Genomic DNA, 26748 nt, shown 5'->3' with positions numbered 1-26748 from the left:
AGAAGCTCTGAGTGTCTGCAAGGATGAATAAGCTTGAGTCTCTGGGCAGTTTCAGTAAACGCCGGAGGCTCGAAGCCGCTGAGGAGCAGCTGTGTATGGTTTACTGCGGTCCTCGGTGTCTCTGCCCCGGAGAGCCGTGTGTATGCGGCTCCGAACAGAGCCCGGACCTGCCGCAGACACAGGTGAGTATCTGGTTGTAGCTGGAGAAAGTTTCATATTATAACTTTCTATTCCACCTTAAATGGCGCAACCGTTACATTCTAGCGTTCAAAGTTAAAAAGACTCTTCACTTTACGTGTTATTCGTAATTTATTTAACAAAATAATGTATTTATTTACTACATAATATAGTATTTAGTTTTTTTTTTTACTTCAAACGACGCGTGGAAAAGTTTTGTAACTATATGTGTCACTGGGGGCGACATTGGTTGTGGGTTCGAGCCCCGCTCCGGGTGACTGTCTGTGAGGAGTGTGGTGTGTTCTCCCTGTGTCTGCGTGGGTTTCCTCCGGGTGACTGTCTGTGAGGAGTGTGGTGTGTTCTCCCTGTGTCCGCGTGGGTTTCTTCCGGGTGACTGTCTGTGAGGAGTGTGGTGTGTTCTCCCTGTGTACGCGTGGGTTTCCTCCGGGTGACTGTCTGTGAGGAGTGTGGTGTGTTCTCCCTGTGTCCGCGTGGGTTTCTTCCGGGTGACTGTCTGTGAGGAGTGTGGTGTGTTCTCCCTGTGTCCGCGTGGGTTTCCTCCGGGTGACTGTCTGTGAGGAGTGTGGTGTGTTCTCCCTGTGTCTGCGTGGGTTTCCTCCAGGTGACTGTCTGTGAGGAGTGTGGTGTGTTCTCCCTGTGTCTGCGTGGGTTTCCTCCGGGTGACTGTCTGTGAGGAGTGTGGTGTGTTCTCCCTGTGTCTGCGTGGGTTTCCTCCAGGTGACTGTCTGTGAGGAGTGTGGTGTGTTCTCTCAGTGTTCACGTGGGTTTCCTCCGGGTGACTGTCTGTGAGGAGTGTGGTGTGTTCTCTCAGTGTTCACGTGGGTTTCCTCCGGGTGACTGTCTGTGAGGAGTGTGGTGTGTTCTCTCAGTGTTCACGTGGGTTTCCTCCGGGTGCTCCAGTTTCCTCCCATGGTTCAAAACACATGTTGGTAGGTGGACTGGTGATTAAAAAGTGTCCATAAGTGTGAGTGTGTGATGAATGTGAGAGTGTGTGTCCCCCTGTAAAGGACTGGCGCCCCCTCCAGGGTGTGTTCCCGGCTTACGCCCAGTTATTCCGTAATATTACTGTTTTGTTTCCTTACACACAGAGACCTTGACTACTGATCAGTACTGGTCTGATATATTTTTTTAAGGTCTCTAAAATTGTGCTCCTTCTTCCTCACTCTTGTGTTCTAACAATGATCTGACCTGCGGTTTGTGCTCATTTAAAGGAACAGGTGCTGAAACCGGTCATTTTGTACAGAGCTGTTAAGATGGGGGAAACCGTGCTGTGGTGTTTCTCTATTGGGTTTTCATTTGTTGCATTATTACTCACACTAAAGCCCAGATTAGGTAGCAAACGTCTGTTACTTTCATGTCCATAATTAAATTAATTTTCATTAATTAATTAGTTATAACACTGGGGCCTGTGGCATGGAAGGGTACCCAGGGTCCAGGCCCTCTAATATCTTTGATGAGTTCCTGAAGTAGAAGCTACACCCATGACTCACAGAAATATCTCATTTTTAAACAATACAGCTGTTTTCTCACCAATTAGCTTCTATCAATTCTGCACACAACAGCCCCTGGCCTATAAGTTCCTAGTTACGCCACTGCACCCAGATCCGGATAAAGGTCAGTGTCACTGGATTCAAGATATGCAAGTGTGTATGTGTGTGTTTATCCATGGAAATGTGTCAGAACCTCTGTAACACTGATCATTCGTCTTCGCCTACTTCGTTTTTAACATCTCTGGTTACAAGTCAATAACCCCGCCTTCTCCACAAAAGATTTAAAACACACCGATTTCAGCTACACTTCAGCTCAAACCTGTAAGATGGTAGGTGTAATATAAGTTACCATCACATCTGGCGTCTTTCCTTGGCTCAGTGCATGGCCCCTTACAAGCTGGGGTCATGTGATAAGTCAGAGTTTCCCAGTGTGTAATCTCCCTTTGATGTCCAGTGTGGTGGGGGACTTTAGCACTAATACTCCAGTGGGTGTGTGATTAGCCTCTGCTAGTGCAGTAACCATGGTTCAACACAAGTTCATTCAGTTCAGTTCACACTCCAGAATATGCATGACTATCAGTACGGCCACCATGCTGGTCAAGGTAACTTAGGAAGTTTGTGTTTGTAGGGACACAAAATGGATCCGTTTCAGGTTTAGATTTTTTTGCACTGTACTTTTCTTTGCTTTTGACACTGGGTAGTGATGCCACTGCCCTCCATTGAACATCCTTGGGTTCGATTTCCTGCCTAGGCAAGCACACCACTCTGCTCAAGACTTAACTGTAGATCCGACATACGTCTGAACAATGTGGTTAATGTAATTTAATGTGTTTTTTTAGGACAACAGTGGCTCTCCTGAAGTGTGGTCATCAAATAAACATGCCTTTGACAATCTAGCTTATGAACCAGGCAGTCTCAGTGATCTCCGGCTGAATTCCGGTCACCTTTCTCGGCTAACTCTCCATCTCAGTGGTCCTTCTTCATCGGAATGTGCTCAGGCCCTCCACACATGGCTGTCTGCTCTCAGGGGTGTAGCGGCTGCGTCTATACCTCCGTCCGGTGGTCCAGCTTGGATAGAATACTACCCATCCACAGTTACTACAAGAGAGATCCTACAGGAGATCCAGGGAAAGGGATACGGTGTGAGCGAAGTAACCAACGAGTTCTTGTACCATAATGAACCACCAAGATTGGAGGACAGCTTGGTGAGGATCAGGGTGGAGGGCATGACCTGCCACTCATGTGTACGCTCCATTGAGGGACGGATTGGAACAATGCAAGGGGTTCTGGGAATCCAGGTGTCTCTAAGTGAGAGGGAAGCTGTTATATGGTTTAATCCCGTGGAAGTGAAACCCGAAGAACTGAGGGAACACATTATAGACATGGGCTTTGATGCTTTTCTAAAAGACCCACCTTTACCACAACCAGACTCTGGATCTCATGCAACTGACTGGCAGGAGGTGAGGGTAGGTGTGGAAGGGATGCGCTGTGGGTCATGTGTGAGAAACATCACAGAGAACTTGTGCGGGATGCTGGGTGTCCACTCCGTGCTTGTGTCATTGGAAAGCAAAACCCTGGATTTGACATATGACCCCTCTTTAGTAACCTTGGACACGATCAAAGACGTGCTGGAGGGGCTGCCTCCTGGGAATTTTAGGCTAACTCTTCCAGGTTTAAGCCCACATTTGTCAATCCATGAGCCAAGGACTAACGGCTCAATACGTTCTCAATCTATACCTCATCCCATGGAGAGCATTCCAAACCAGAAAGTGATCATTGGAATCAAAGGAATGACTTGTAACTCTTGTGTGCAATCCATTGAAGGATTGATATCCCAAAAAAGTGGAGTATATTCCGTTACAGTTTATCTAAAAGAAGAGAAGGGAATAATTACCTTTGACCCCAGTCTGACCTGTCCTGCAGAGCTCAGGGATGCTATTGAAGACATGGGCTTTGAAGCGCAACTGGAACAAGGTAGAGCATCTACACATACGACCTATTTTTATAACAGAACCATGATACATTTACACTTATTCTGAATTTAAAGGAACATGTGGCACTATATTTACCTTAAAATTACAGCTTCAAAACCACTGCGATGTTCCACTGACATGTAACAGGTAGATGTCTCTGTCTACAGTCTCTGTCATTGCTACTTCAGACTCAGCTCTACAGAAACTGTACCGAGTAATTTTGGAGGGGGGTAGGAAACCCACTCCCTCGTCCACTCACCCTTGATTTCACAACAGTGAATTATACTCTGTATACAACTGTAGGGGCGCCAAGGAGCATAAAAAACCAAATCCTAGTGTTCTTTAAGTATACATGCCCCAAACATTGAGTGAACTATTTAGGAGTAACTCAAGCAAAGGCCCTTTAATATTTAGTGCATTGTAACAGTTGGCGGCTCAGTTGTAGGTTCATTGGACATTAAAATGAGTTCTGTGTATTATTACACTGTAATCATTGTGACCCTTAGTTCTTCTCACCACCACTATACTGAAAGAGCTGGAAGGTTTCCATAGTGTGAACCATTTGTATTTATGTCTCAACAACGCAACATTCATTCATTATCTGTAAGCGCTTATCCAGTTCAGGGTGGGTCCAGAGCCTACCTGGAATCATTGGGCACAAGGCGGGAATACACCCTGGAGGGGGCGCCAGTCCTTCACAGGGCAACACAGACACACACTCACACATTCACTCACAACTACGGACACTTTTGAGTTGCCAATCCACCTACCAACGTGTGTTTTTGGACTGTGGAAGGAAACCGGAGCACCCGGAGGAAACCCACGCTGACACGGGGAGAACACACCAACTCCTCACAGACAGTCACCCGGAGGAAACCCACACAGACACAGGGAGAACACACCACACTCCTCACAGACAGTCACCCGGAGGGAACCCACACAGACACAGGGAGAACACACCACACTCCTCACAGACAGTCACCCGGAGGAAACCCATGCTGACACGGGGAGAACACACCAAACTCCTCACAGACAGTCACCCGGAGCGGGAATCGAACCCACAACCTCCAGGTCCAGGACTGCTGCGCCACCGTGCCGCCCGAACAATGCAACATTTTTGAAAAAAAAATCTCATATAAACTTTTATTTATCATTCATTTTTATAAATGTACCTTTATTTAGTATGTTATTTTTAAGCCAAAAGGCAGTTGTGTGTAGATGAATGTGGTCTGACGAGTTTATCTGCACCAGACACTTCAGCAGATAGATTCGGCAGAGGCACACAGGTTTCCGTGGTTACCAGTGAAGGTGGGCATTCTAGGATAACATGAAGTGTTCTTGAATGACTCAGACCCAGACATGGCAACCTTTAAATGGCATGCAAGCACCAAAAAAATAGAGTGAGTCTCTAATCGGATTATAGAGGGCTTTTATTACTCTCTCTCTCTTGCACTAGTAAGGTTGTTAGGATTAGCACTCCACAAGGCTGTGTCGTGAGTTTATCACTTATTTAAGAGATTACAGAAATGACTTTCGGCACTGTTTAATTCCTAGTAAGTAATTATTAAAGTTATGATGGTGGGATTTAATGTTTTTTTTTTACTGACATTTTTGCTTTCTCATTATTTAAGATTCTGCCCGTAGTGTTCATGTCAAGGGTCAGGGGTCACAAAGAAGCACCTCCTCTCAGCCCAGAGACCTGACCCCACCAGCAGCCAGGCCCCAGACCCCTAGATCTCAGACGGCTTCAGTGACTTCAGCTAGAACTGGAGCTCCCGAAGACGAGACGAGCCGCAAGTGCTTTGTCCGTGTAACAGGGATGACCTGCGCTTCATGTGTCTCCAACATTGAGAGGAACCTGCTCAAACGTAAAGGTGCTGGTGATGATATTTACTCTTCAGTTCAAACATTGTGAAATCAATGTTTTCAATTAAAATGTCCCCAAATTATTTGGAATAAACCTTTTTACCTTGAGGTTGAAGCATGAACATCTCTGAATTAATCCTTTTAGACGTGTTCATGTTTTTTTGCGTCTTCTGACCTAAACTTGTGTACGTAGGGATTAAATCTGTTCTCGTGGCACTAATGGCGGGCAAAGCAGAGATAAAGTACGACTCAGAGGAGCTGGACCCAGCTCAGATTGTCAAACTCATCAATGGCCTGGGCTTTGGAGCTTCACTAATGGAGGAAGGAGGAGTTAGCGATGGTGTTCTGGACCTTAGTGTGAGTCTGAGGTTTTTTTCTAATGTCATTGACAAATCTGCTGCTGTTTTGTGTGGTTTCAACTATTATCCAAACAGCAAGTGAGATCTAGTGATGTGAAGTTAAGAGGAGAATGATCCGCTGTCAGTATTACTATGTAATTGCTACTAACAGTGTCAGGAGACAGGCGGCACGGTGGCGCAGCAGGTAGTGTCGCAGTCACACAGCTCCAGGAACCTGGAGGTTGTGGGCTCGATTCCATGGTGGATCACAAACTCCGGGTGACTGTCTGTGAGGAGTGTGGTGTGTTCTCCCTGTGTCTGTGTGGGTTTCCTCCGGGTGACTGTCTGTGAGGAGTGTGGTGTGTTCTCCCTGTGTCTGTGTGGGTTTCCTCCGGGTGACTGTCTGTGAGGAGTTGGTGTGTTCTTTCTGTGTCTGTGTAGGTTTCCTCCGAGTGACTGTCTGTGAGGTGTGTGGTGTGTTCTCCCTGTGTCTGCGTGGGTTTCCTCCGAGTGACTGTCTGTGGGGAGTGAGGTGTGTTCTCCCTGTGTCTGTGTGGGTTTCCTCCAGGTGACTGTCTGTGAGGAGTGTGGTGTGTTCTCCCTGTGTCTGTGTGGGTTTCCTCCGGGTGACTGTCTGTGAGGAGTGTGGTGTGTTCTCCCTGTGTCTGCGTGGGTTTCCTCCGAGTGACTGTCTGTGGGGAGTGAGGTGTGTTCTCCCTGTGTCTGTGTGGGTTTCCTCCGGGTGCTCCGGTTTCCTCCCACAGTCCAAAAACACACGTTGGTAGGTGAATTGGCGATTCTAAAGTGTCCGTAGATGTGAGTAAATGTGTGTGTGTGTGTCTGTGTTGCCCTGTGAAGGACTGGCGCCCCCTCCAGGGTGTATTCCTGCCTTGCGCCCAATGATTCCAGGTAGGCTCTGGACCCACCGCGACCCTGAACTGGATAAGCGCTTACAGATAATGAATGAATAAGTGTCAGGAGACAAGCAGGCAGTATTTCAGCCAATTACACTGCAAGGCCAAAACCCCTAACAAGGACACAGTGTTATTAATGCTCCTTGTGAATGAGTTGAATGATGCATTATTATATACAATTCAGGTCACATGTAAATGTCTTCCATAAATATACACAGTGGACACTGTAAACCTTTAAACATTGTGTGAATAAATGACATATATTCACAACAAATAAACCTTCATATTTAATATTACATCTGTAATCTTTTAACAGCCATTTTTTCGTTAATGCCTTCCAAGAACACAGTTATTTTTCCTTTGTATTCCGGTTATATACATATTCTGTCTGATCTAAGAGTCTTGTCTATCTTGCTTTGTCATGTTGCTGATTTCTGCTTTATCTTCAGGTGACAGGAATGACATGTGCCTCTTGTGTCCACACCATCGAGACCAAACTTTCCAGAACGAAGGGCATTCTGGAGGCCACTGTCGCCTTGGCAACCAACAAGGCTCATGTGAAGTTTGATCCAGATGTGGTGGGGGCCCGTGACATAATCAGAATAGTTGAGGTAAAAGGGATGTCTCTGTGCTGGCAAAATACAGAATGCTGTGGGCGAAGAATTTTCATGTGAACATAATTTATGTTTATGCGCATTTGACTAAATAGCTTAGTTTGATGTTGTGTATGCAGAGAGCGTTTGGGCTCTAGCTTTGATCCCACACTGCTGATTACTAGCATGATGGAAAAAGCTTGACTAATTGAAGAGGTGCTTGAGTCTTTTTATTTATTCAAACCGAGGGTGGTCACAGCTGTAGACTGGGATCTGTGTGAATGATGGACCTTCATATTTTACACATTAATTAGCACTTTACGTAAAATAGCTCATGGTAGTCAGCGTTAGTGCTCGGTGAGTTCTGTTATACCCATTCTATTACTTCAGTATTAAATCATTAACATAACCCCAGTGATTAAAATGGTGTAAATATAGTCATTTATGAAAATATTCAGTTAAAAATGGCCATATTTAATGGTAAACCAGTGCATTATTAAATAATATCAGTTTTTTATTGTTTTCACATTTTGTATCCCTCCCAAAATGTTGAATATTTGCAAATTAATAATAATTGTGCATTACAGTGCATTATGACTGTGAACATCTAGAGATTTTACATTCCTAGTAAACCGTTATTTTCTCTCTCACATGGATTATCTTTTTCCTTCTCTCTCAAATTTATCCCGCTCTCTTTCTTTTTTCTTTCTTTCTTTCTCTTTTTCTTTCTTTCTTTCTTTTTTCTTTCTTTCTTTCTTTCTTTCTTTCTTTTTTCTTTCTTTCTTTCTTTACTTCTTTCACTTTTTCTTTCTTTCTTTCTTTCTTTCTTTCTTTCTTTCTTTCTTTCTTTCTTTCTTTCTTTCCGTATCTGTCTATCTGAGTGTTTGTGTGTGTGTCTCCATAGGGTTTGGGCTTTGGTGTTTCGATAATAAAGAATGATGGCTTGAGAAAGAATGAAGGTTTGGATCACCAGGAGGAGATACGACAGCAAGTATCTCTTGTTGTTTCCACCTTTGTCTCTGGGGTAACACCTCAGCTGGTTGTAGCTCTGTGTAACTGTGAAATACTGGAACAGGAATGAGTACCCACAGTGTGTAGTTTAATGTAGAGATACAGCATTGCAGATTGTGTTGGGTTTTCTGTGTTTACTCTGTGTGTGTGTGTGTGTGTGTAGGTGGAGGCACTCGTTCCTCTTCAGTCTGGTGTTTGGCATTCCTGTAATGGGGCTGATGATCTACATGATGGTGATGGACAGTCAGCACTCAGAGCATGGAGGCTCGATGCCAGAGGAACAGAATGTGCTGCCTGGACTCTCCATCCTCAACCTGGCCTTTTTTCTGCTCTGCACACCTGTTCAGGTACGGTGGTGTGTCCTTGGCCTTCCTGGAATCATTGGGCACAATGCAAGAACGCATGGGATGGGGTGTGAGGCTGTCAGCCCATTTCAGGGCATCACACACTCAGATATTCACTCATACACTCAAACCTGTGAATCGTTTTTGAATAGCCAATCCACCTACCAACATGTGCTTTTGGGAGACAACAAACTCCACACAGACAGTGATCTGAGGCAGGGATTGAACCCACAACCCCCGGTGCAACACCATGCTGCTTAAATATTTCCTGTAGTAAAAAAGGTTTTAAAATGAATGTTTCGTGATTAGCAGTGTTTCATTAAAACAGCACGGTAGAGCCCTGTTTTATTGGATTTAGTGCAGTTTAGTTTGTGAAAGGTCTCGTTAAAACGACCGTATTCTTCAATTCTGGTTGTGTAATATTTAAATATTTAAAGACAACTCCAGAAAAAGAAAATACTGTGATTCATGTTGTGTATCAGGGGAGAATTTTTGATGATCAAAATAAATAGGTGTTTTCTTCTTGTGTGATGGAATTTGTCAAAAATGTATTAAACCGGGATTGCCACAGTGTATATTGCACAAATCTTAACGATCATTTTATCCCCATTTCTCAATTTTCTCTCTTTAGATCTTTGGGGGTCGATACTTCTATATCCAGGCCTACCGTTCTCTGAGACACGGTGTGGCTAACATGGATGTGCTGATCGTTCTGGCCACCTCTATCTCTTATGTGTACTCCTGCATTGTGCTGGTAGTAGCCATGAGTGAAAGTGCCAAGCAAAGTCCAGTCACGTTTTTTGATACGCCTCCCATGCTGTTTGTTTTCATCGCCCTTGGACGCTGGCTGGAACATATTGCCAAGGTAAAATTAAAAGGCCTGGTACTCATATTATATTACTGACTATTATTGACTAATAAATTCACTAGGACGGATGATCTAGATTTAAGCCATGTTTAAAATCTGAGGATGCAGCGATACCTCACTTCCATATAAATGTCTCACTGTTTGTGACTGAAATGAGGTCAAACCCGCATAGACTACAAACTGTTTTGAGATCAATTATGCACTGGATTAGAAGCAAAATAAAGGGGAACAATTCAGTTTTCAGGGCACATGCACATTAATTTGGGCATCTGGAGCCTATCAAACCACAGAAGGCCATCCAGTAAAAATTTTTGCTTCTTCTATCATGAAGTTCACAGACTTCAAAACTGTACTGCCCCATCATCTGAGTACAGTAATCACTCGCTACTTTGCGGTTCATCTTTCGCGGATTCGCTACTTCACGGGTTTTTTCAAGGGGGCATATGGCCGCTGTATCGCGGATACTGAGGGAAAATCTAGGAAAACCGTGAAAGATGAATAGCCAAAATAATTCATTAAATCCTTTAAAATTTCATAACATTCTTCTGTTTTTTTTGCTATTATTAGAAATCTTTATGATTTCGTTTTCAAATCCTTTTCCTCTTCTTTTTAGTTCATTTATTATTCTATATGTTATTAATCTGAATAATGGAGTAGACCCTGTGCATCCTCTTGGTAGCAGACGACATGCATCATACTGCACAGTAACTTCTTGCTGACATAGTGCGCTGTAAGATGACCTGTGATTGGGGCAATTGGAGAGACGACGAATGTGATTGGTGCATAGATTAACGCTTTCATCTGCCCCTTTTTGTCTCTGAATCACTGTTTAATGCAAAGGGTGGGTTGTTAAAAGTACAGGAAGGTTTTAAAAGTCCAAATACTCGTTAAATAAATTTAAAAAAATCGCGGAAATACAGTGATCCCTCATTTTTCGCGGGTGGTCTTGGAACGCATCCCATGTGAAAAACGAGGAATCACTGTATTTCCAATTACAGGACTGGGCCCTTGTTTATGTGAGAGCACAATGAGCACAGAGACATAAGAGGACTGTATAAACATGGCAAAAACAAGAATGGAGAGAAAAGAACCAAGTGAAAATGGCTAGAAACTAGAGCTTGTACACACTTGTTTCTCACTGCTGTACGCTAGCGTCGAAGTGAGCTGTGGCTCATTCTCATTTTAAAGGAAATGTCATTCGGGTTTTTGTGAACATGGATGTTTGGAGATGGAGAGAACACTGCTGTAGTGCTTGTTGTATTTTGACCAAAACATGTCATAGACATTTCTTTGAGAACAGTTTTATCTTGTGGAAGATATAATATGTCCCATTTTTTTATATATGGGGATCAGTCCTGGATCAAAACAGCAAGACCTTACTTTAGGACTAGGCTGCACTGTTGTATTTGCAGATAGACACACAAATGAAACCTGTAAATCTAAAAATGTCCTTATCCAGTAAACAATTAGCCGTTGATTCAACGTTAAAATAACGTAATGACTGCCTTCTAATCAACGTTCTCTTAAGGTTGAAAATGAAAGTTGAAACACACAGACATTGAAAAGACGACTATTATGCGTATTTTGGACGCCCTTTGACATTATTAATTGTTCCCGAAATAAATTACTTGTATAAAAGGCGTTTTGGACGTCCACTGACGTTATCGATTGGTCACCACTTAACTAACTTATTAAGATGGATTTTGGACGTCCACTGACGTTTAAAATATGTCCTTGACGGACAGACGACTTTTAGACCTATTTTGAACATCCAGGGACGTTCCTTGTTAACTGGGTAGTATTGTTATGTTACAGTGTTAGCGAACCTTTATAGACATCATCTCATTGTTTACGCATGACTTGCAATGATATAAATCACAAGGCTAATATGCTCTATATGGCCCAATATAAAAAACTAGCCTCGCTGTATATGACATGTGGATGAGTCAGACTCTATTTCTGTTGGCTGTTGCTGTTGGCTTTTCTCATTGTTTGAGGTCTTTCTGAGGTTAAAGTCATGCTCTCTTATCTCTGCCTTGTCATGCTACCAGCTAGCCTGCTAACACGTGGCAGAGATATCACTGCTGTAAAAGCTTTCTGTGATTTCAGTGGAGAGCTCAAAGAAGTTGTGGAGCTTGTGTTTTGCTTTCTTGGCTGAAATTAATCAGTAACTATTGAGCCAAACCCTAAAATGCCCCTTGTATGTATTGCTCACAATAAGGTCAAACTGCTACATTCATATAGCATTGTTGTTATTGCTGCTGTAGATTGGATCATTTTAAAGGGTTCAGGCAAAGTGTTTTTTTTAGTTGTGAGGTACACTGTGTACACAGTCATTTAAAATAGTCAGTGAGAATTGCTGTGTTATTGAAAATCTGAATGGTAATTCAAAAATGGAGGCTCATATTCCAGTATATAACAAAAATATTTGTAATTATAAGCCTAGTTAAAGAACATCTTGAATGATTTTGGATTTTCTGGCACATATTATATTCTAATAAAGTTTCTCAGTATTGGTAATGATATTAGGCCAAATTAGTTGGTGACACTTTACAGTAAGGGTACATTAATTAACGGTACTTTAGCCATTACGAAATTACAATAGTAAAGTCACAATATTTATGTAATGACAGAAACAAGAACAAACATTATTTTACAATTTTATATAAATGAATGCTACTTAATGAAAGTTCTTATTTATTATCATTACTTAATGTTTAATTGTGACATTACCTAACAATTTTGTAAGGCGTATCCCGAGTTATGTACCCTTATTGTAAATTGTTTCCAAATTTTTTATGCGCACACGTTCAAAGTGGACCTCATGGGGAGAAAATATATATTTAAGAAAAACACCAAAGGACTCTTTAACATAAATTAAAAACAATATTTCTCATAGGAAATGTTAAAAATGTGTATATTGTGCATATTCTCTGCTGAATGCCTCTGACTGGTATGGTTATGTAATTATGTTATTGTAGAGTAAGACATCAGAAGCATTGGCCAAACTCATGTCCCTCCAAGCCACGGACGCCACTATAGTGACCCTAGGTCATGACAACTCCATCATCAGGTATGAGGTTTATTGTCATATCACACAGCTGAGGCACTGCTAAAAATGAAAGAGGAAATGTCAGGCAGCCCTGCAGTTAGAATGTCTTACATAAGAATGGGTGTGAGATCGACAACGTTAGTTGTGATTGCTGAGATGAAATTCATGACCTCTAGGGTCAGAGTAAAATCTCTCACTGCACGTGGTCTGCCACCCACGATCCCCTTCTAGTATTTTGGATCTATCCAAGCGAAAATAAATTTAGAAGGAAAAGTTCTTATATAGTTAGGGTCATAGTCACACAGCTTCAGGGACCTGGAGGTTGTGTGTTCAAGTCCCGCTCCGGGTGACTGTCTGTGAGGAGTGTGGTGTGTTCTCCCTGTGTCTGCGTGGGTTTCCTCCGGGTGACTGTCTGTGAGGAGTGTGGTGTGTTCTCCCTGTGTCTGCGTGGGTTTCCTCCGGGTGACTGTCTGTGAGGAGTGTGGTGTGTTCTCCCTGTGTCTGTGTGGGTTTCCTCCGGGTGACTGTCTGTGAGGAGTGTGGTGTGTTCTCCCTGTGTCTGCGTGGGTTTCCTCCGAGTGACTGTCTGTGAGGAGTGTGGTGTGTTCTCTCTGTGTCTGCATGGGTTTCCTCTGAGTGACTGTCTGTGAGGAGTGTGGTGTGTTTTCTCTGTGTCTGTGTGGGTTTCCTGAGTGACTGTCTGTGAGGAGTGTGGTGTGTTCTCCCTGTGTCTGCGTAGGTTTCCTCAAGGTGTTCCAGTTTCCTCCCACGGTCCAAAAACACAAGTTGGTAGGTGGATTGGCCACTCAAAAGTGCCCGTAGGTGTGCGTGAATCTGTGAGTGTGTGTGTGTGTTGCCCTCTGAACGATTGGCGCCCCCTCCAGGGTGTGTTCCTGCCTTGTGCCCAGTGATTCTGGGTGGGCGCCGGACCCACCGCGACCCTGAATTGGATAAGCAATTACAGACAATGAATGAATGAATTTCTTACATTTTATTTATTTCTAAATTTGCTTTAAATAACCACATTGTAAAGGCTTTTATTTTTATATACTTCTCAGATATTCCCATATACAGAAACTCATTCTCATTCTTAAGATCACTGTCAAACCCTTTTTATATCGTAATAAAAATAAGACAGAACAGATTCCATTTTTACCAAATAAATCTTTTGTTGATAGATCTAAAGAAAAACTCTGTAATATCCCAGATTTATGTGCAAGGAAATGTATTTTACATATTTTCAAGCATGTGTATAAATACTGGGAATCCTTTTTGGTATATACTGGGTCAGATCTCTTAAGCACCCTAACATTTGTATAATTTATAAGTTTGTTTATTCATTCATTCATTCATTCATTCATTATCTGTAAGCGGGAGAACAGGGAGAACACACCACACTCCTCACAGACAGTCACCCGGAGGAAACCCACACAGACACAGAGAGAACACACCACACTCCTCACAGACAGTCACCCGGAGGAAACCCACACAGACACAGGGAGAACACACCACACTCCTCACAGACAGTCACCCGGAGGAAACCCACACAGACACAGGGAGAACACACCACACTCCTCACAGACAGTCACCCGGAGGAAACCCACACAGACACAGGGAGAACACACCACACTCCTCACAGACAGTCACCCGGAGGAAACCCACACAGACACAGAGAGAACACACCACACTCCTCACAGACAGTCACCCGGAGGAAACCCACACAGACACAGGGAGAACACACCACACTCCTCACAGACAGTCACCCGGAGGAAACCCACACAGACACAGGGAGAACACACCACACTCCTCACAGACAGTCACCCGTCAATATGGGTAAATCCTCTGTCCGAATGGATATTTAAGTTCGTAGGCCAGGGTTGTTATTGTTGTTGTTGTTTTAATGTCATTGCTTTCTTCATTTTGAATGATTACTGTAATGAAGTGAGGAGCAGGTCTCTGTTGAGCTGGTGCAGAGAGGAGATGTGGTGAAGGTTGTACCTGGTGGAAAGTTCCCTGTTGATGGGAAAGTGATTGACGGAAGCTCCATGGCTGATGAATCTCTCATCACAGGTATTGCTGAACATACTCAAATGCATGTTTCAAATGCAAAAAATTGGGGAAAAATGTAAATTACGATTTTCTTTCTGAAAAACTATATTTTGTAATTAATTATCGATTAATATTGTTATTGAGCAACCACTAACCAAACCATTTTGATTGACTCATTGTCTTTAAGAGGAATATACCCACACTGAACACCTTTGGGGACAATTGGTATCTTACATCTGTAGAGTACCTCAAATGATATTTGACTAAACACTGTTTCAGAGGAAATAAAATGATGTATAGTAATTTGTATTTAAATGATGTTTCTCATATTATTATGTACTATATGAAGCATTAGGTCCTGACTGAAAAAAAGACAGTGTAGTTGATCACGTACAGTATGCGTGGGTGTGCGTGTGCTGCAGGAGAACCAATGCCAGTGAGGAAGAAGCCAGGCAGCTGTGTGATCGCTGGCTCGATTAATGCTCATGGAGCGCTGTTGGTGGAGGCCACACATGTAGGAGCAGATACCACACTTTGCCAAATAGTACGACTTGTGGAGGAAGCGCAAACATCCAAGGTAAAACACACACACACTAAGAGAGACACACACTCACACAAACACAAAGGCACAAAAGTCATGTTCCACCAATTTTATTTAATGAGATCCTAATAACTTTAATGTGTTTTAATGTGATTGGTGTTACTCAGGCACCCATCCAGCAATTAGCGGACAAACTGAGTGGCTACTTCGTTCCTTTCATCGTCATTGTCTCCGTGGTAACTCTGGCTGTGTGGCTCGTTATTGGGTTTTTGGACTTTGACATTGTAGTGAAGTATTTTCCTGTGAGTAATTACATGAACTTCCCACAATGCTTGATAATTTTACATGATTTTTTTGCAACTAATCTTCAGTTAGCTAGGAAATATATGCAAAAATGTTGTGGGCCATTTCTTTGTGTGCTAATGTTTGCTCAGCTCCATGTTAATCCAAGTGTTTTGTTTGTAATGAAGAGTAGGTTTGGGCTAACGTTGGTTTGACAGGGTTTTTTCCCCTAGCTATTTCTAGAAACACACATTAAAAACTATTAACATGCTAAGCGTGCCATATAAAGGGCATATTTTAACATTTTTAGAAAGAATTTTGTGTATTAAAAAATGAAAAAGACTAGGTGTTCTTAAAATTTTCACATTCTTTTTGATAACATCAATTGGCATTTATAATTTTGTCTCCTGCCTCTGTAAAGACCTGGAATACATGAGAGTTTGAGACTGAATTAGTGAAATCATACATTTTTCTGTTTTCTTTAGGGTTATGATAAAAACATTCCTCGGACCGATGTGATTGTGCGTTTCGCTTTCCAAGCATCCATCACAGTGCTGTCCATTGCCTGCCCTTGCTCTCTGGGCCTGGCCACCCCTACAGCAGTGATGGTGGGCACAGGAGTGGGCGCACAAAATGGCATTCTTATCAAAGGAGGAGAGCCGCTGGAGATGGCCCACAAGGCAATACTTGTTCACTTGTTTGCTTCTTCTGCTACAAAACTATTTTATATTCTTTGGCTTAGTAAGTTTTTAAACAACACTAGAGTTGGTTGGCACCATGCCATGTGTTGAAAGGAGAGAGGAGGCCTACCCACCCACCCAGAGAGAGAGTGAGAACTTTTGGGGCTCTCTTAGGACTCTTGGCCTGGTATTGCTGAAGCAGCTTAGGGTCAAGACTTAGAACGCTGGTCCAATAGGGAACCCCAGTATTATTTAATGAATTATTTATTATGAAATTAAATTAAATTAGAACATCAATTATTATTGACGTCTGTGTGTTAGAAGATAGAAAAGATGGAGAATGGAGGGGTTCTAACAGTCAATAAAATATTACAACTGAGCGGCTGCTGGCCAGTAGAGAGCACTATGGTCCCACCTTCCCTGGCTAGAATAGCATTTATTTACTTTATAAAATAAACAATATACTTTGATTACTTATTTGAGATACAAGAATGTTACAAAGGTAAAATAATGTGTAATGTATAAAACAGTGAGAAAAGGAAGCTGTGTTTTCATTTGTATTGTTCCTGGCCAAGCAGAGTCAGTTCATGGTCAGTTTAAGGAGTAAGGACCTGATGGTTAATGGTGATTACACAAGGCACAGGATTCCAGCAGCGTCCAAATTCCACAAGGTCTTTCTCTTCACAATTTTGCCCATTTTTTTTTACTGGAAGTGGGGTTTTTACACGTATGCTTAGGGCTGGACAATAATTCAATATCAATATATATCACAATATAAAATGTTTCAATAACAACGATGATTTTTAAACACTTTCAGTATTTCAATATACATTATTTACAACATCTGTCACTGACTGATGGTCATTACAGGGCACTGTCATCAGCTCAGCACTCGGTTTAAAATTCAGTTTAAAATATTAACATCGTCAATGCCAAGAGGTTTCTGTATGAAGGTGATGTCATGTTTCTTGTTTGTGCATTAATTTTTTTTACTGTTCATATCGATATCGGAATTATATCGTATCGACCGAAATTAAGAAATATATCGTGATATAAATTTTTGGCCGTATCGTCCAGCTCTACATATTCTTTATGAAACCACGTCTTCACTATAATCATTACACATTGCACACTCTTAAGCTCTGTAGTTGTGATAGCTACATTATGTGATGGGAAAGAAGCTGTTGTCCCTAGGATAAGTTTATAGTGAGCACAGAACAAGACAGACAACCTTGTGTGTTTGTTTGTTTGTTTGTTTGTTTGTTTGTTTGTTTGTTTTTCTCCTGCAGATTAGAGCGGTGATGTTTGATAAAACAGGCACCATCACTAATGGAGTGCCGCGGGTAACCCGTGTGTTGGTGCTGTGGGATCGAGCTCGGCTGGCACTCAGGAAGGTTCTGGCCATAGTGGGCACTGCAGAAGCCAGTAGCGAGCACCCACTGGGAATGGCAGTTGCCAGACACTGCAAAGGGGTATGGGACCCACAAACACACACACTTGGGCTTTTAAAACCCATCAGTCTGAAAGCAACTGGTCAGCTGTTCTGGAATTTTAGTATGGATTATTTATAATAATTTGTAAATTTTATATTGTATTAAATTATATAATTGAATTCCATGTTGGTAAAATCTGAAGAACTGTAAATCAAATGGTTGTTAGGTCAGAGACACTCTTTATAATGCATATATTACAGTAATGTGCAGAATAGACCCGTTTTCATTAACATATATTAAGAATAAGTCGTTGTTTCTGAGGAGATTATATGTAAGGTAATCCTTATGTGAAAATGTGTGAAAACTGCAGTTAAACCATTCATTCATTCATTTATTATCTTCAACTGCTTATCCAGTTCAAGGTCACGGTGGGTCCAGAGCCTACCTGGAATCATTGGGCGCAAGGCCGGAATACACCCTGGAGGGGGCGCCAGTCCTTCACAGGGCAACATAGACACACACAGACAGTCACCCGGGGGAAATCAACGCGTACACAGGACGAACACACCACACTCCCCACAGACAGTCACCCGGAGGAAACCCACGCGGACACAGGGAGAACACACCACACTCCCCACAGACAGTCACCCGGAGGAAACCCACGCGGACACAGGGAGAACACACCACACTCCCCACAGACAGTCACCCGGAGGAAACCCACGCGGACACAGGGAGAACACACCACACTCCTCACAGACAGTCACCCGGAGGAAACCCACGTGGACACAGAGAGAACACACAACACTCCTCACAGACAGTCACCCGGAGGAAACCCACGCGGACACAGGGAGAACACACCACACTCCCACAGACAGTCACCCGGAGGAAACCCACGCAGACACAGGGAGAACACACCACACTCCTCAGGCCCCTGGAGCTGTGTGACTGCTGCACCATCGTGCTGCCCGCAGTTAAACCATGAAACTGCTAAGTGTCATAAAAGACCTTGCAGATCACTAAAACTATCAGCAAAACCCTAGGCATCTGATAAACAGTACTTAAAGCCTTCATCTTTGAGAGACAAGTGGAAAAATATGCCTGTAGATTTCTTTGAAAAGCTGAATGGAAGCTGCAGTTAAGGCAAAGACTGTACAAACTAAATACTGAAAAACTGACACTATAATTAGTTGTAAAATTGGTTTCTGTGTAATTTTCTCTGTACATCTTTTTTAAACTTAATAGCTGTTATTTACTGGAAATGAAAATAAAAGAAGGATGGTGTCTGACTAATACTCTAAGTATTTGGTATTTGACTGTAATCCAATTCCAGCTTTAAAACCTGAAAACATTCTCTCGTTGGTGCCAAACGAGGGAACAGACTCTTGAGATTGAACATGAGTATGTCTTAGGAACTGGAGCCGAATCAGGAGGAGGTCTTTGGCCTGAATACGAGTCTCTGTGTGTGAGAGGTTTTTTTTTTTTTCGTCCTACAGGAGCTGGATTCTGAGATGCTGGGCTACTGCCATGACTTCCAGGCAGTGCCAGGCTGTGGAATCAGCTGCAAAGTTTCAAACATCGAGCAGCTTCTGCAGAATAGCCCAGAGACAGAGAGAACTCACACACCAGCACACACACCTCAGAGCCATCTCACACTCCATGGAGCCACGACAGATGAGAGCAGCCTGGTTACAGACTCTGAGCCAAGACCAGGTCAGGAAGGTGTGTTTATGCTGCCCTCTAGTGTCAGGCTTTTGTAGAAATTGAGGGTTAACGTTATATTACATTTCATAATAAAGGATTATTTTCTTCATATTGCATTACTGTGTACTTTTATTTCCCTTATTTTTTAATCTATGGTCTTTTCACATTTTTAAGATGGATTTTTTATTTCTGTAGATGCTTGTTTGACTGTGTGTGTGTGTGTGTGTTTCCAGGATCCCCTACATATTCTGTTCTGATTGGGAACAGGCAGTGGATGCAGAGGAACGGTATCCAGGTCACAGCTGATGTAGATGAAGCCATGAGCAGCCACGAGACTAAAGGCCAGACAGCCATCCTGGTGGCCATTGATGGTACAGTCCTCAGAGCCAATGAAGGCCTAAGAGACCTCAGATGTATTATTTAATGAACTCATGTTGAATTTGATGCTTTCAGACAACATAGAGTCATTAATGTCATTTTAAAGAGCCAGAGCAAAGCCATAGTGTCGATATAAAACACTACGTCTTTACGATTGTCAGAATTATTGTAATGAATAATATCATTGTGACATCACATTTAAGCATAAAAGGCTTTACATTATTGCAGGCATTTTCACTAATGATCATATATATTTATGGAATAAATAAGTAAAAATATAGGGCGGCACGGTGGTGCAGCAGGTTAGTGTCGCAGTCACACAGCTCCAGGGGCCTGGAGGTTGTGGGTTAGATTCCCGCTCCAGGTGACTGTCTGTGAGGAGTGTGGTGTGTTCTCTCTGTGTCTGTGTGGATTTCCTCCGGGTGACTGTCTGTGAGGAGTGTGGTGTGTTTTCCCTGTGTCTGCGTGGGTTTCCTCCGGGTGACTGTCTGTGAGGAGTTGGTGTGTTTTCCCTGTGTCTGCGTGGGTTTCCTCCGGGTGACTGTCTGTGAGGAGTTGGTGTGTTCTCCCTGTGTCTGTGTGGGTTTCCTCCGGGTGACTGTCTGTGAGGAGTGTGGTGTGTTCTCTCTGTGTCTGTGTGGATTTCCTCCGGGTGACTGTCTGTGAGGAGTGTGGTGTGTTTTCCCTGTGTCTGCGTGGGTTTCCTCCGGGTGACTGTCTGTGAGGAGTTGGTGTGTTCTCCCTGTGTCTGTGTGGGTTTCCTCCGGGTGACTGTCTGTGAGGAGTGTGGTGTGTTCTCTCTGTGTCTGTGTGGGTTTCCTCCGGGTGACTGTCAGTGAGGAGTGTGGTGTGTTTTCCCTGTGTCTGCGTGGGTTTCCTCCGGGTGACTGTCTGTGAGGATTTGGTGTGTTCTCCCTGTGTCTGTGTGGGTTTCCTCCGGGTGACTGTCTGTGAGGAGTGTGGTGTGTTCTCTCTGTGTCCGCGTGGGTTTCCTCCGGGTGCTCCGGTTTCCTCCCACAGTCCAAAAACACACGTTGGTAGGTGGATTGGCGACTCAAAAGTGTCCTTAGGTGTGAGTGAATGTATGTGTCTGTGTCGTCCTGTGAAGGACTGGCGCCCCCTCCAGGGTGTATTCCCGCCTTGCGCCCAATGATTCCAGGTAGGCTCTGGACCCACCGTCACCCTGAATTGGATAAGGGTTACAGATAATGAATGAATGAATGACTTTTATTAATCAATATGTGTCAGTGTTAAACTTTTAGACATTCTCTCTGTCTCTGTCTCTCTCTTACTCAGGTGTGTTGTGTGCTATGCTGGCTATAGCAGACACAGTGAAGGAGGAGTCTGCTCTGGCTGTGCACACTCTGAGCAGGATGGGAATCGATGTTCTTATGATCACTGGAGACAACAGACGCACTGCTAAAGCCATTGCCACACAGGTATGCGCGCGCACACACACACACACACACACACACAAACAGAGACGGAGAAAATGCAACATGGTTATGAGAAGAGTGAGGATGAAAAAGAGTGTCAGAGCAAAATCACTGATTACAAAACTCACCCAAGCTCGAGTTTCACCTGAAAAATCGGCCTTAAGGTCAAAGTGAAGTTTATTCTCATTCAAACTTTACCACGAGTCCATAGCTATACATATATACATAAATATAGGTGTATATTTTGTGCAATAATATGTGCTTTATTCCGTCCTTGTGCACAGGTTGGAATCAGGAAGGTGTTTGCTGAAGTCTTGCCGTCTCACAAAGTGGCGAAGGTTCAGGAGCTGCAGGCAAAGGGGCTGAAGGTGGCCATGGTGGGGGATGGGGTCAATGACTCGCCCGCGCTGGCCCGCGCAGACCTGGGCATCGCCATTGGCACCGGCACGGACGTTGCCATCGAAGCAGCTGACGTAGTCCTCATACGGGTCGGTCTGACTACAGAGGGTTGTTCATATATTTTCAAAAATTAGTTGCACAAATGTTTTCACAGTTCACAAAAGTCTATGAAGCAGCCTAAGGTTGCTATGGTCAGTTCTGAGAGTTGACTAGAGGGCAGTGAAACTGTGTCCTCCAGAGTGATGGAGCTAAATCTTATACCATTGGGATGAGTTGGAGTGACATGTGATCCATAACTAATCCATCAGTATCTGACCTCACTAACATGAATGGAACTGAAAGCCATCAAACCTCAACAGAAATGTTCAAACAAATAGCAGAGCTAGAGTATATCAACACATTGAACAGTAGACATCACATGAACATTGTTTTTTGTGGATATAAAAACGTTTGACACTGAGGTGGCTGGTCAGTTCAATGTTTCAATGACGTTTTTGCTGGATGGGAATGCAGTGACATTATTTCTATCATTTGCTAAAGCTAGCAGTCCAATACAGGCAGAATGCTTATTTGTAAAATGCGTGTATATGACATGTTTTCACTGGACTGTCCCTCTTATAACGTAGAATGATTTGCTGGATGTGGTGGCCAGTATTGAGCTGTCAAAGAAGACCGTGCAGAGAATCCGAATCAACTTTGTGTTCGCTCTCATTTACAACCTGCTGGGCATTCCGATTGCAGCAGGTGAGGTGAACACACACACACACACACACACACACACACACACACACACACAGAGAGAGAGAGAGAGAGAGAGAAAGAGAGTGAGAGAGATCAACTTTATGAACATGGCTTAAATTGTAAGTTAGTTAGTGTAGGATAAATAATTTACATATTTCATAGACATAGTAAATACATGAAGAAATTCACAACTAATAGAGTTCTGTGAAAAGGCAAATTTCTTTCATTTCAAAATGGCCATAAATTACAAATTATTCATTTCGGTTTTAGGAAAAGGGCAGGAAACATTCTTAACAAAAACAGTGAAAAACACACTAACAATAAACTGGTAAATATTGGACTATAATAGAACACGGCATTCTCACACTAGCAGGGTTGACACATTGATTTTTTTTTTTTTTTTATCGCATCGTAGAGGAGAACTTTTGTCTTACAGCAACACTAGGTAGTCTATTTCATTCTATAAATTCAGCTTCAAAAATATGTTAGCGATATAGAGCCTCTGTTATTGCTACTCTGGGCTGCACTGCAGAAACTGCACTATACAATTTCTGGAGAAGGGTAGAAGACCACCCCCAACTCCCTCTTTGATTTCAGGACAGTTCATTTAAAATTGTTTAACACTCTACAACTCGAGGGGGAGCACAGGAGCAAAAAATACCACATAGTACATAGTGCTACTTTAAAGGCTAAGCTCCAGCGATATGAAAGTGTCAAACAAATAAATACAGTGGAGTTTGAGTTCCTAACTTGTGTTTATTGATCGTCAGAAAACATGTTATTTCTTACTAATTGAAGGAATAAAGGTTTAAAAGACCATTGGTCCCCCCCCCAACGGTGTTCGGAAACTCTAATAGGCGTCTTGCCTGTGACGTAGATGGTGGACAACAACTCTAGAAGCTGCACTTAATTTAATGCAAAATGACGAAAAGGTGTGTTGTTTTTGGCTGCAATCATTCAATGTACAGTGGGACATCTGTGCACAAATGACCCAAAGATCCCAAAATATCCAGAAAATTGACTAAATTTGTCCACTTTAAACGGGCACTCACTCCGTTATCTGTAGCTCATTTCACTGGCGCTTTTCCAACAATATGGGCATGTAAGGACACCAACGAAAGGTGTTCAAGAGCCTCTGTAACATGGAGGTAAACAGGGTAAGGACACTCACTTTGCCTGTTTTAGTTGGTGTTAGTTAACGTTAGCTTGACTCGCTAAACTCGGTGTCTCAGATTATACTCGGCTACGTAGCTGCATTACGGAGGTTTATAGTGTCGGATGAATTCGAGTTCGACTTCGATCACATTTACAAGAATAACGGTACCTCTACATTTGAGTTTAGCTTATTGCTAGGCTATCGTCATGAATAATGTTGGTTATTTAGCTAGATACTGTCATAACAGTCAGTCATAACGGTGTTTTACCACGGCATTGTTCAGCTGTTGTCCACCAGTGACGTCACGGTTGCGTTCAAGAATTTCCGTAGCGAGCTCGGGTTTTTCCGTCAATTTAATAAAATTGTCAGTTTTAAAGCAAATTAAGCTGCTATTTTTATTTTAATTCATACTTATATCTGTCAGTAACTACAATAATGTGAAATATTCATGGAGGTCCATTAAGTGGTGCTTAGCCTTTAAGTGCTGTTTATATGAAGATGACAGGTTTGGTGCTCTACAAAGTCATGCATGATTGTTAGGACTCCAGGTTTGAAACTTGTATTTTCAAATATTTCCTGTGTTTAAGTGGGCTCTTGTCTAAATATCTTAGAATATTTAGGATAGTTGAATTTCCATATATATATATATATATATATATATATATATATATATATATATATATATATATATAGTCCATTTTTCCTCCACATATGTGCATTTTCAGGTGTGTTTATGCCTGCTGGATTGGTGCTCCAGCCGTGGATGGGTTCAGCAGCGATGGCTGCCTCCTCCGTCTCAGTGCTGGTCTCCTCTTTGCTGCTGCGTCTGTGAGTACACTACACACAGCTACTGAATCATTTAAAGGTTCACTCAGCCTACAGCATCATGGTGGTTTCAAGTGCTTAAGAATTTAAACAAATCACAGAGAGCCTTCTTAAGTAATGCAATAAAATTGTCCTTTAGATATTTAAACACACCCTATTCTTTGTATTCATCTGTAATGTCTTTCACAGTTGCTGCTGAAAATATTCCCATATACCTGCTAATATCATAAATATTATGTCATGTAAGCAGAGTTCTGTACCGGATTAAACTGATGTCAGAATTTAAAACATTTCATAAACACTGATATTATAGCTCTGTGATCGTATAATTCAGGATAAGAATACACTGACATTCCTTAAATATTAAGCAAGAAAGAAAATATCAGCCAATATTAATATGATTGATATCATCATTGGTGTAAACCTACTCACTGAAAAAATCTCCCTCTTTCTCTCTTCACCAGTTATAAGAAGACGTCTGTGGAGCAGTTTGAGTCTCGGGCTCAAGGACGGATGAGCAGTTTGAGTTCGTCTCAGGTCAGTACTCACGTTGGTCTGGAGGAGAGAAGCTGCAGCCCCCGAGGCCTGCGCAGAGGCAGAGCCAGGCACAGCCAGATCAGCCGTAACTCTGTATCCCCCTCACACACCACCACACACACTGGACCCTCAGAACCACGGCCACAAAAACCTCCAAACAACCACAGCCTACTGCAGCAGAACCAGCTCATAGTGTAGAGGTCTGCATCAGTGTTTATATCAGCCTCTTTACCACTGGAAAACTAAGGTTTCATGGCAACTATTTCAGCTTTTCAGGGCAACTGACAAAACGACATAATCATTTATAAAAGCTTATTCCAATAAGAGTCTGCTTTACTGACTGCTGTAGTCAGCTTTGTATTAGAAAGCATTATGACAGCTGACCGGTATTGGAATAAGTCTTTATAGGTGTTAAAGTAGGCTTAGGTTAGTTGCCATGAAAGACTCCCAGCCTCATAAAGGAAAACCTAGAGTAAAGAGAAAGTCTAAAGTCTAGCAGGAGGAACAGCGGTGGAACAGTTTCACACAACTTTTCCGAACACCAGGATCATTTGGGATCATTTAAAGGAAAGGCTTAATTACTAAATCCACATCATGGAGTTTACTGTAGTGAATAATACAGAGGAGTTTCCTTTAAATGAAAAGCCATTAGCACTAAACAAATGACTGTATTTACCAATGTTTGAGTGCCCCATGTGAAATGACCTGTTTTGTTGCTCTTCTGGGTAAAAATATCTTTATACATGTGGAAAACAAACATACCGACAGTAGGTTTTTTCCTGCATTTACTTTTAACTAAATGTATCATATCTTTTATGCAGGGCACATTTTTAATTTTTTTATGGTTTCATAGAGTGTACAATCTGGCAATTAAACAGTTCTTATTTTCATTAAGAAGCTTTTCCTTACTGTTTAATGGGAGCTAATGCACAGGTGCTTATAGGTTAATACATATTTTAAGACATTTTTAGTAAGGTTTCTGTTTACACTGGACATTTCCTTTAATAATGTAAACTGGAATAACACTTTAGGAGAAAGTATTTCACAGTGGGACACAGATCTAGGGTCAGATGTCTTCATGGATGTGGGAGGTGATAAAGCTGAGGGGCTGTGGCACTGCCAGATTCCAGGATAAATTCAAGTGCTAGAAATGATTTAAAAATAACAGAAATTAGAAATAATTTGAGCACAATGAAGATCTACACATACATTCGTTGGTTTCTCTTTTGAAGTTTGTATTTTTACGTTTTATTTATATATTATCAAAATCAGTAGCTATTTGCATTTAATGCTGTCTAAAGCTGCGTTTAAAAACAGAACCCGTTTTTCCTTCAGATTACTGATGGGTTTGTGGATACCACTGAAAAATAATCAGGTTTAAGTGTCTTTAAGAGTAAAAGTGTTTGAAGAAGTGTTCAAAGTGATCAAGCAGCATTTATTTGTTTTTAATCCTGCAGAAAAAATTAAATTTATATATTTATATGAATGTTAATGGAACAAGGTTTTGTAGAAGATCTGAAATAGTTTCACCATATCCAGGACTGCTGCCGTTTTCAAATTCGGTTTAAAAAAACAAACAAAAAAACACAACAAAAAAACCCCACACAAATGGAGATACAAGATTTTAAAGATTTAAAGTTTCAGCACCTTCACCTTAAACCACTGTCTAGTGTCCCTGGATGCCTCTGTATTTACTTCTGATTAATTCAACTACAAAAGCAGATCCCAGATCAGTTCTGTTCAGAAATGCTTAGTGCACACTGTTCCTGTAAATGCCTCAGTAGTCTTACACTGTAAAACATGAGCAGCTGTATCAGGGAAAAAATTTATTTTAAATAATATATTCATGTATTCTGTGCACTTATTCTTCTTTTTTTTTTTATTGTTTTAGAGGCATTTTATGTCTGCTGTTTTGTACCTATATCTTTTTATCACCAATAAAT

The 26748-nt window shown here is 42.1% G+C and overlaps 1 protein-coding gene across 1 annotated transcript; it reads left to right on the top strand.

Moving 5' to 3' along the window:
* Positions 1-26748, top strand: atp7b (ATPase copper transporting beta). The gene is made up of 21 exons (XM_066662845.1): positions 1-182; positions 2528-3662; positions 5293-5535; positions 5721-5884; positions 7229-7390; positions 8277-8359; positions 8547-8730; positions 9359-9592; positions 12577-12668; positions 14590-14717; positions 15119-15273; positions 15405-15539; positions 16005-16199; positions 17489-17671; positions 19126-19342; positions 19567-19704; positions 21008-21150; positions 21432-21635; positions 22173-22290; positions 24169-24271; positions 24733-26748. The coding sequence occupies exons 1-21, from the start codon at positions 24-26 to the stop codon at positions 25001-25003; spliced, it is 4446 nt and encodes a 1481-aa protein (XP_066518942.1). The 5' UTR covers positions 1-23; the 3' UTR covers positions 25004-26748.

This window comes from Hoplias malabaricus, chromosome 3 (assembly GCF_029633855.1).
Source record: "Hoplias malabaricus isolate fHopMal1 chromosome 3, fHopMal1.hap1, whole genome shotgun sequence".
Taxonomy (NCBI): Eukaryota; Metazoa; Chordata; class Actinopteri; order Characiformes; family Erythrinidae; genus Hoplias; species Hoplias malabaricus.
The sequence above is the reverse complement of the archived record's forward strand: the minus strand, read 5'-3'. Positions and strand labels throughout refer to the sequence as shown.

Excerpts from the sequence above, each read along its gene's own strand:
- atp7b (XM_066662845.1), top strand. The coding sequence starts at position 24 with ATGAATAAGCTTGAGTCTCTGGGCAGTTTCAGTAAACGCCGGAGGCTC. Across the intron at positions 5,536-5,720 it reads GAACCTGCTCAAACGTAAAG|GGATTAAATCTGTTCTCGTG; the intron begins GTGCTGGTGATG and ends TTGTGTACGTAG. Across the intron at positions 22,291-24,168 it reads GGGCATTCCGATTGCAGCAG|GTGTGTTTATGCCTGCTGGA; the intron begins GTGAGGTGAACA and ends GTGCATTTTCAG.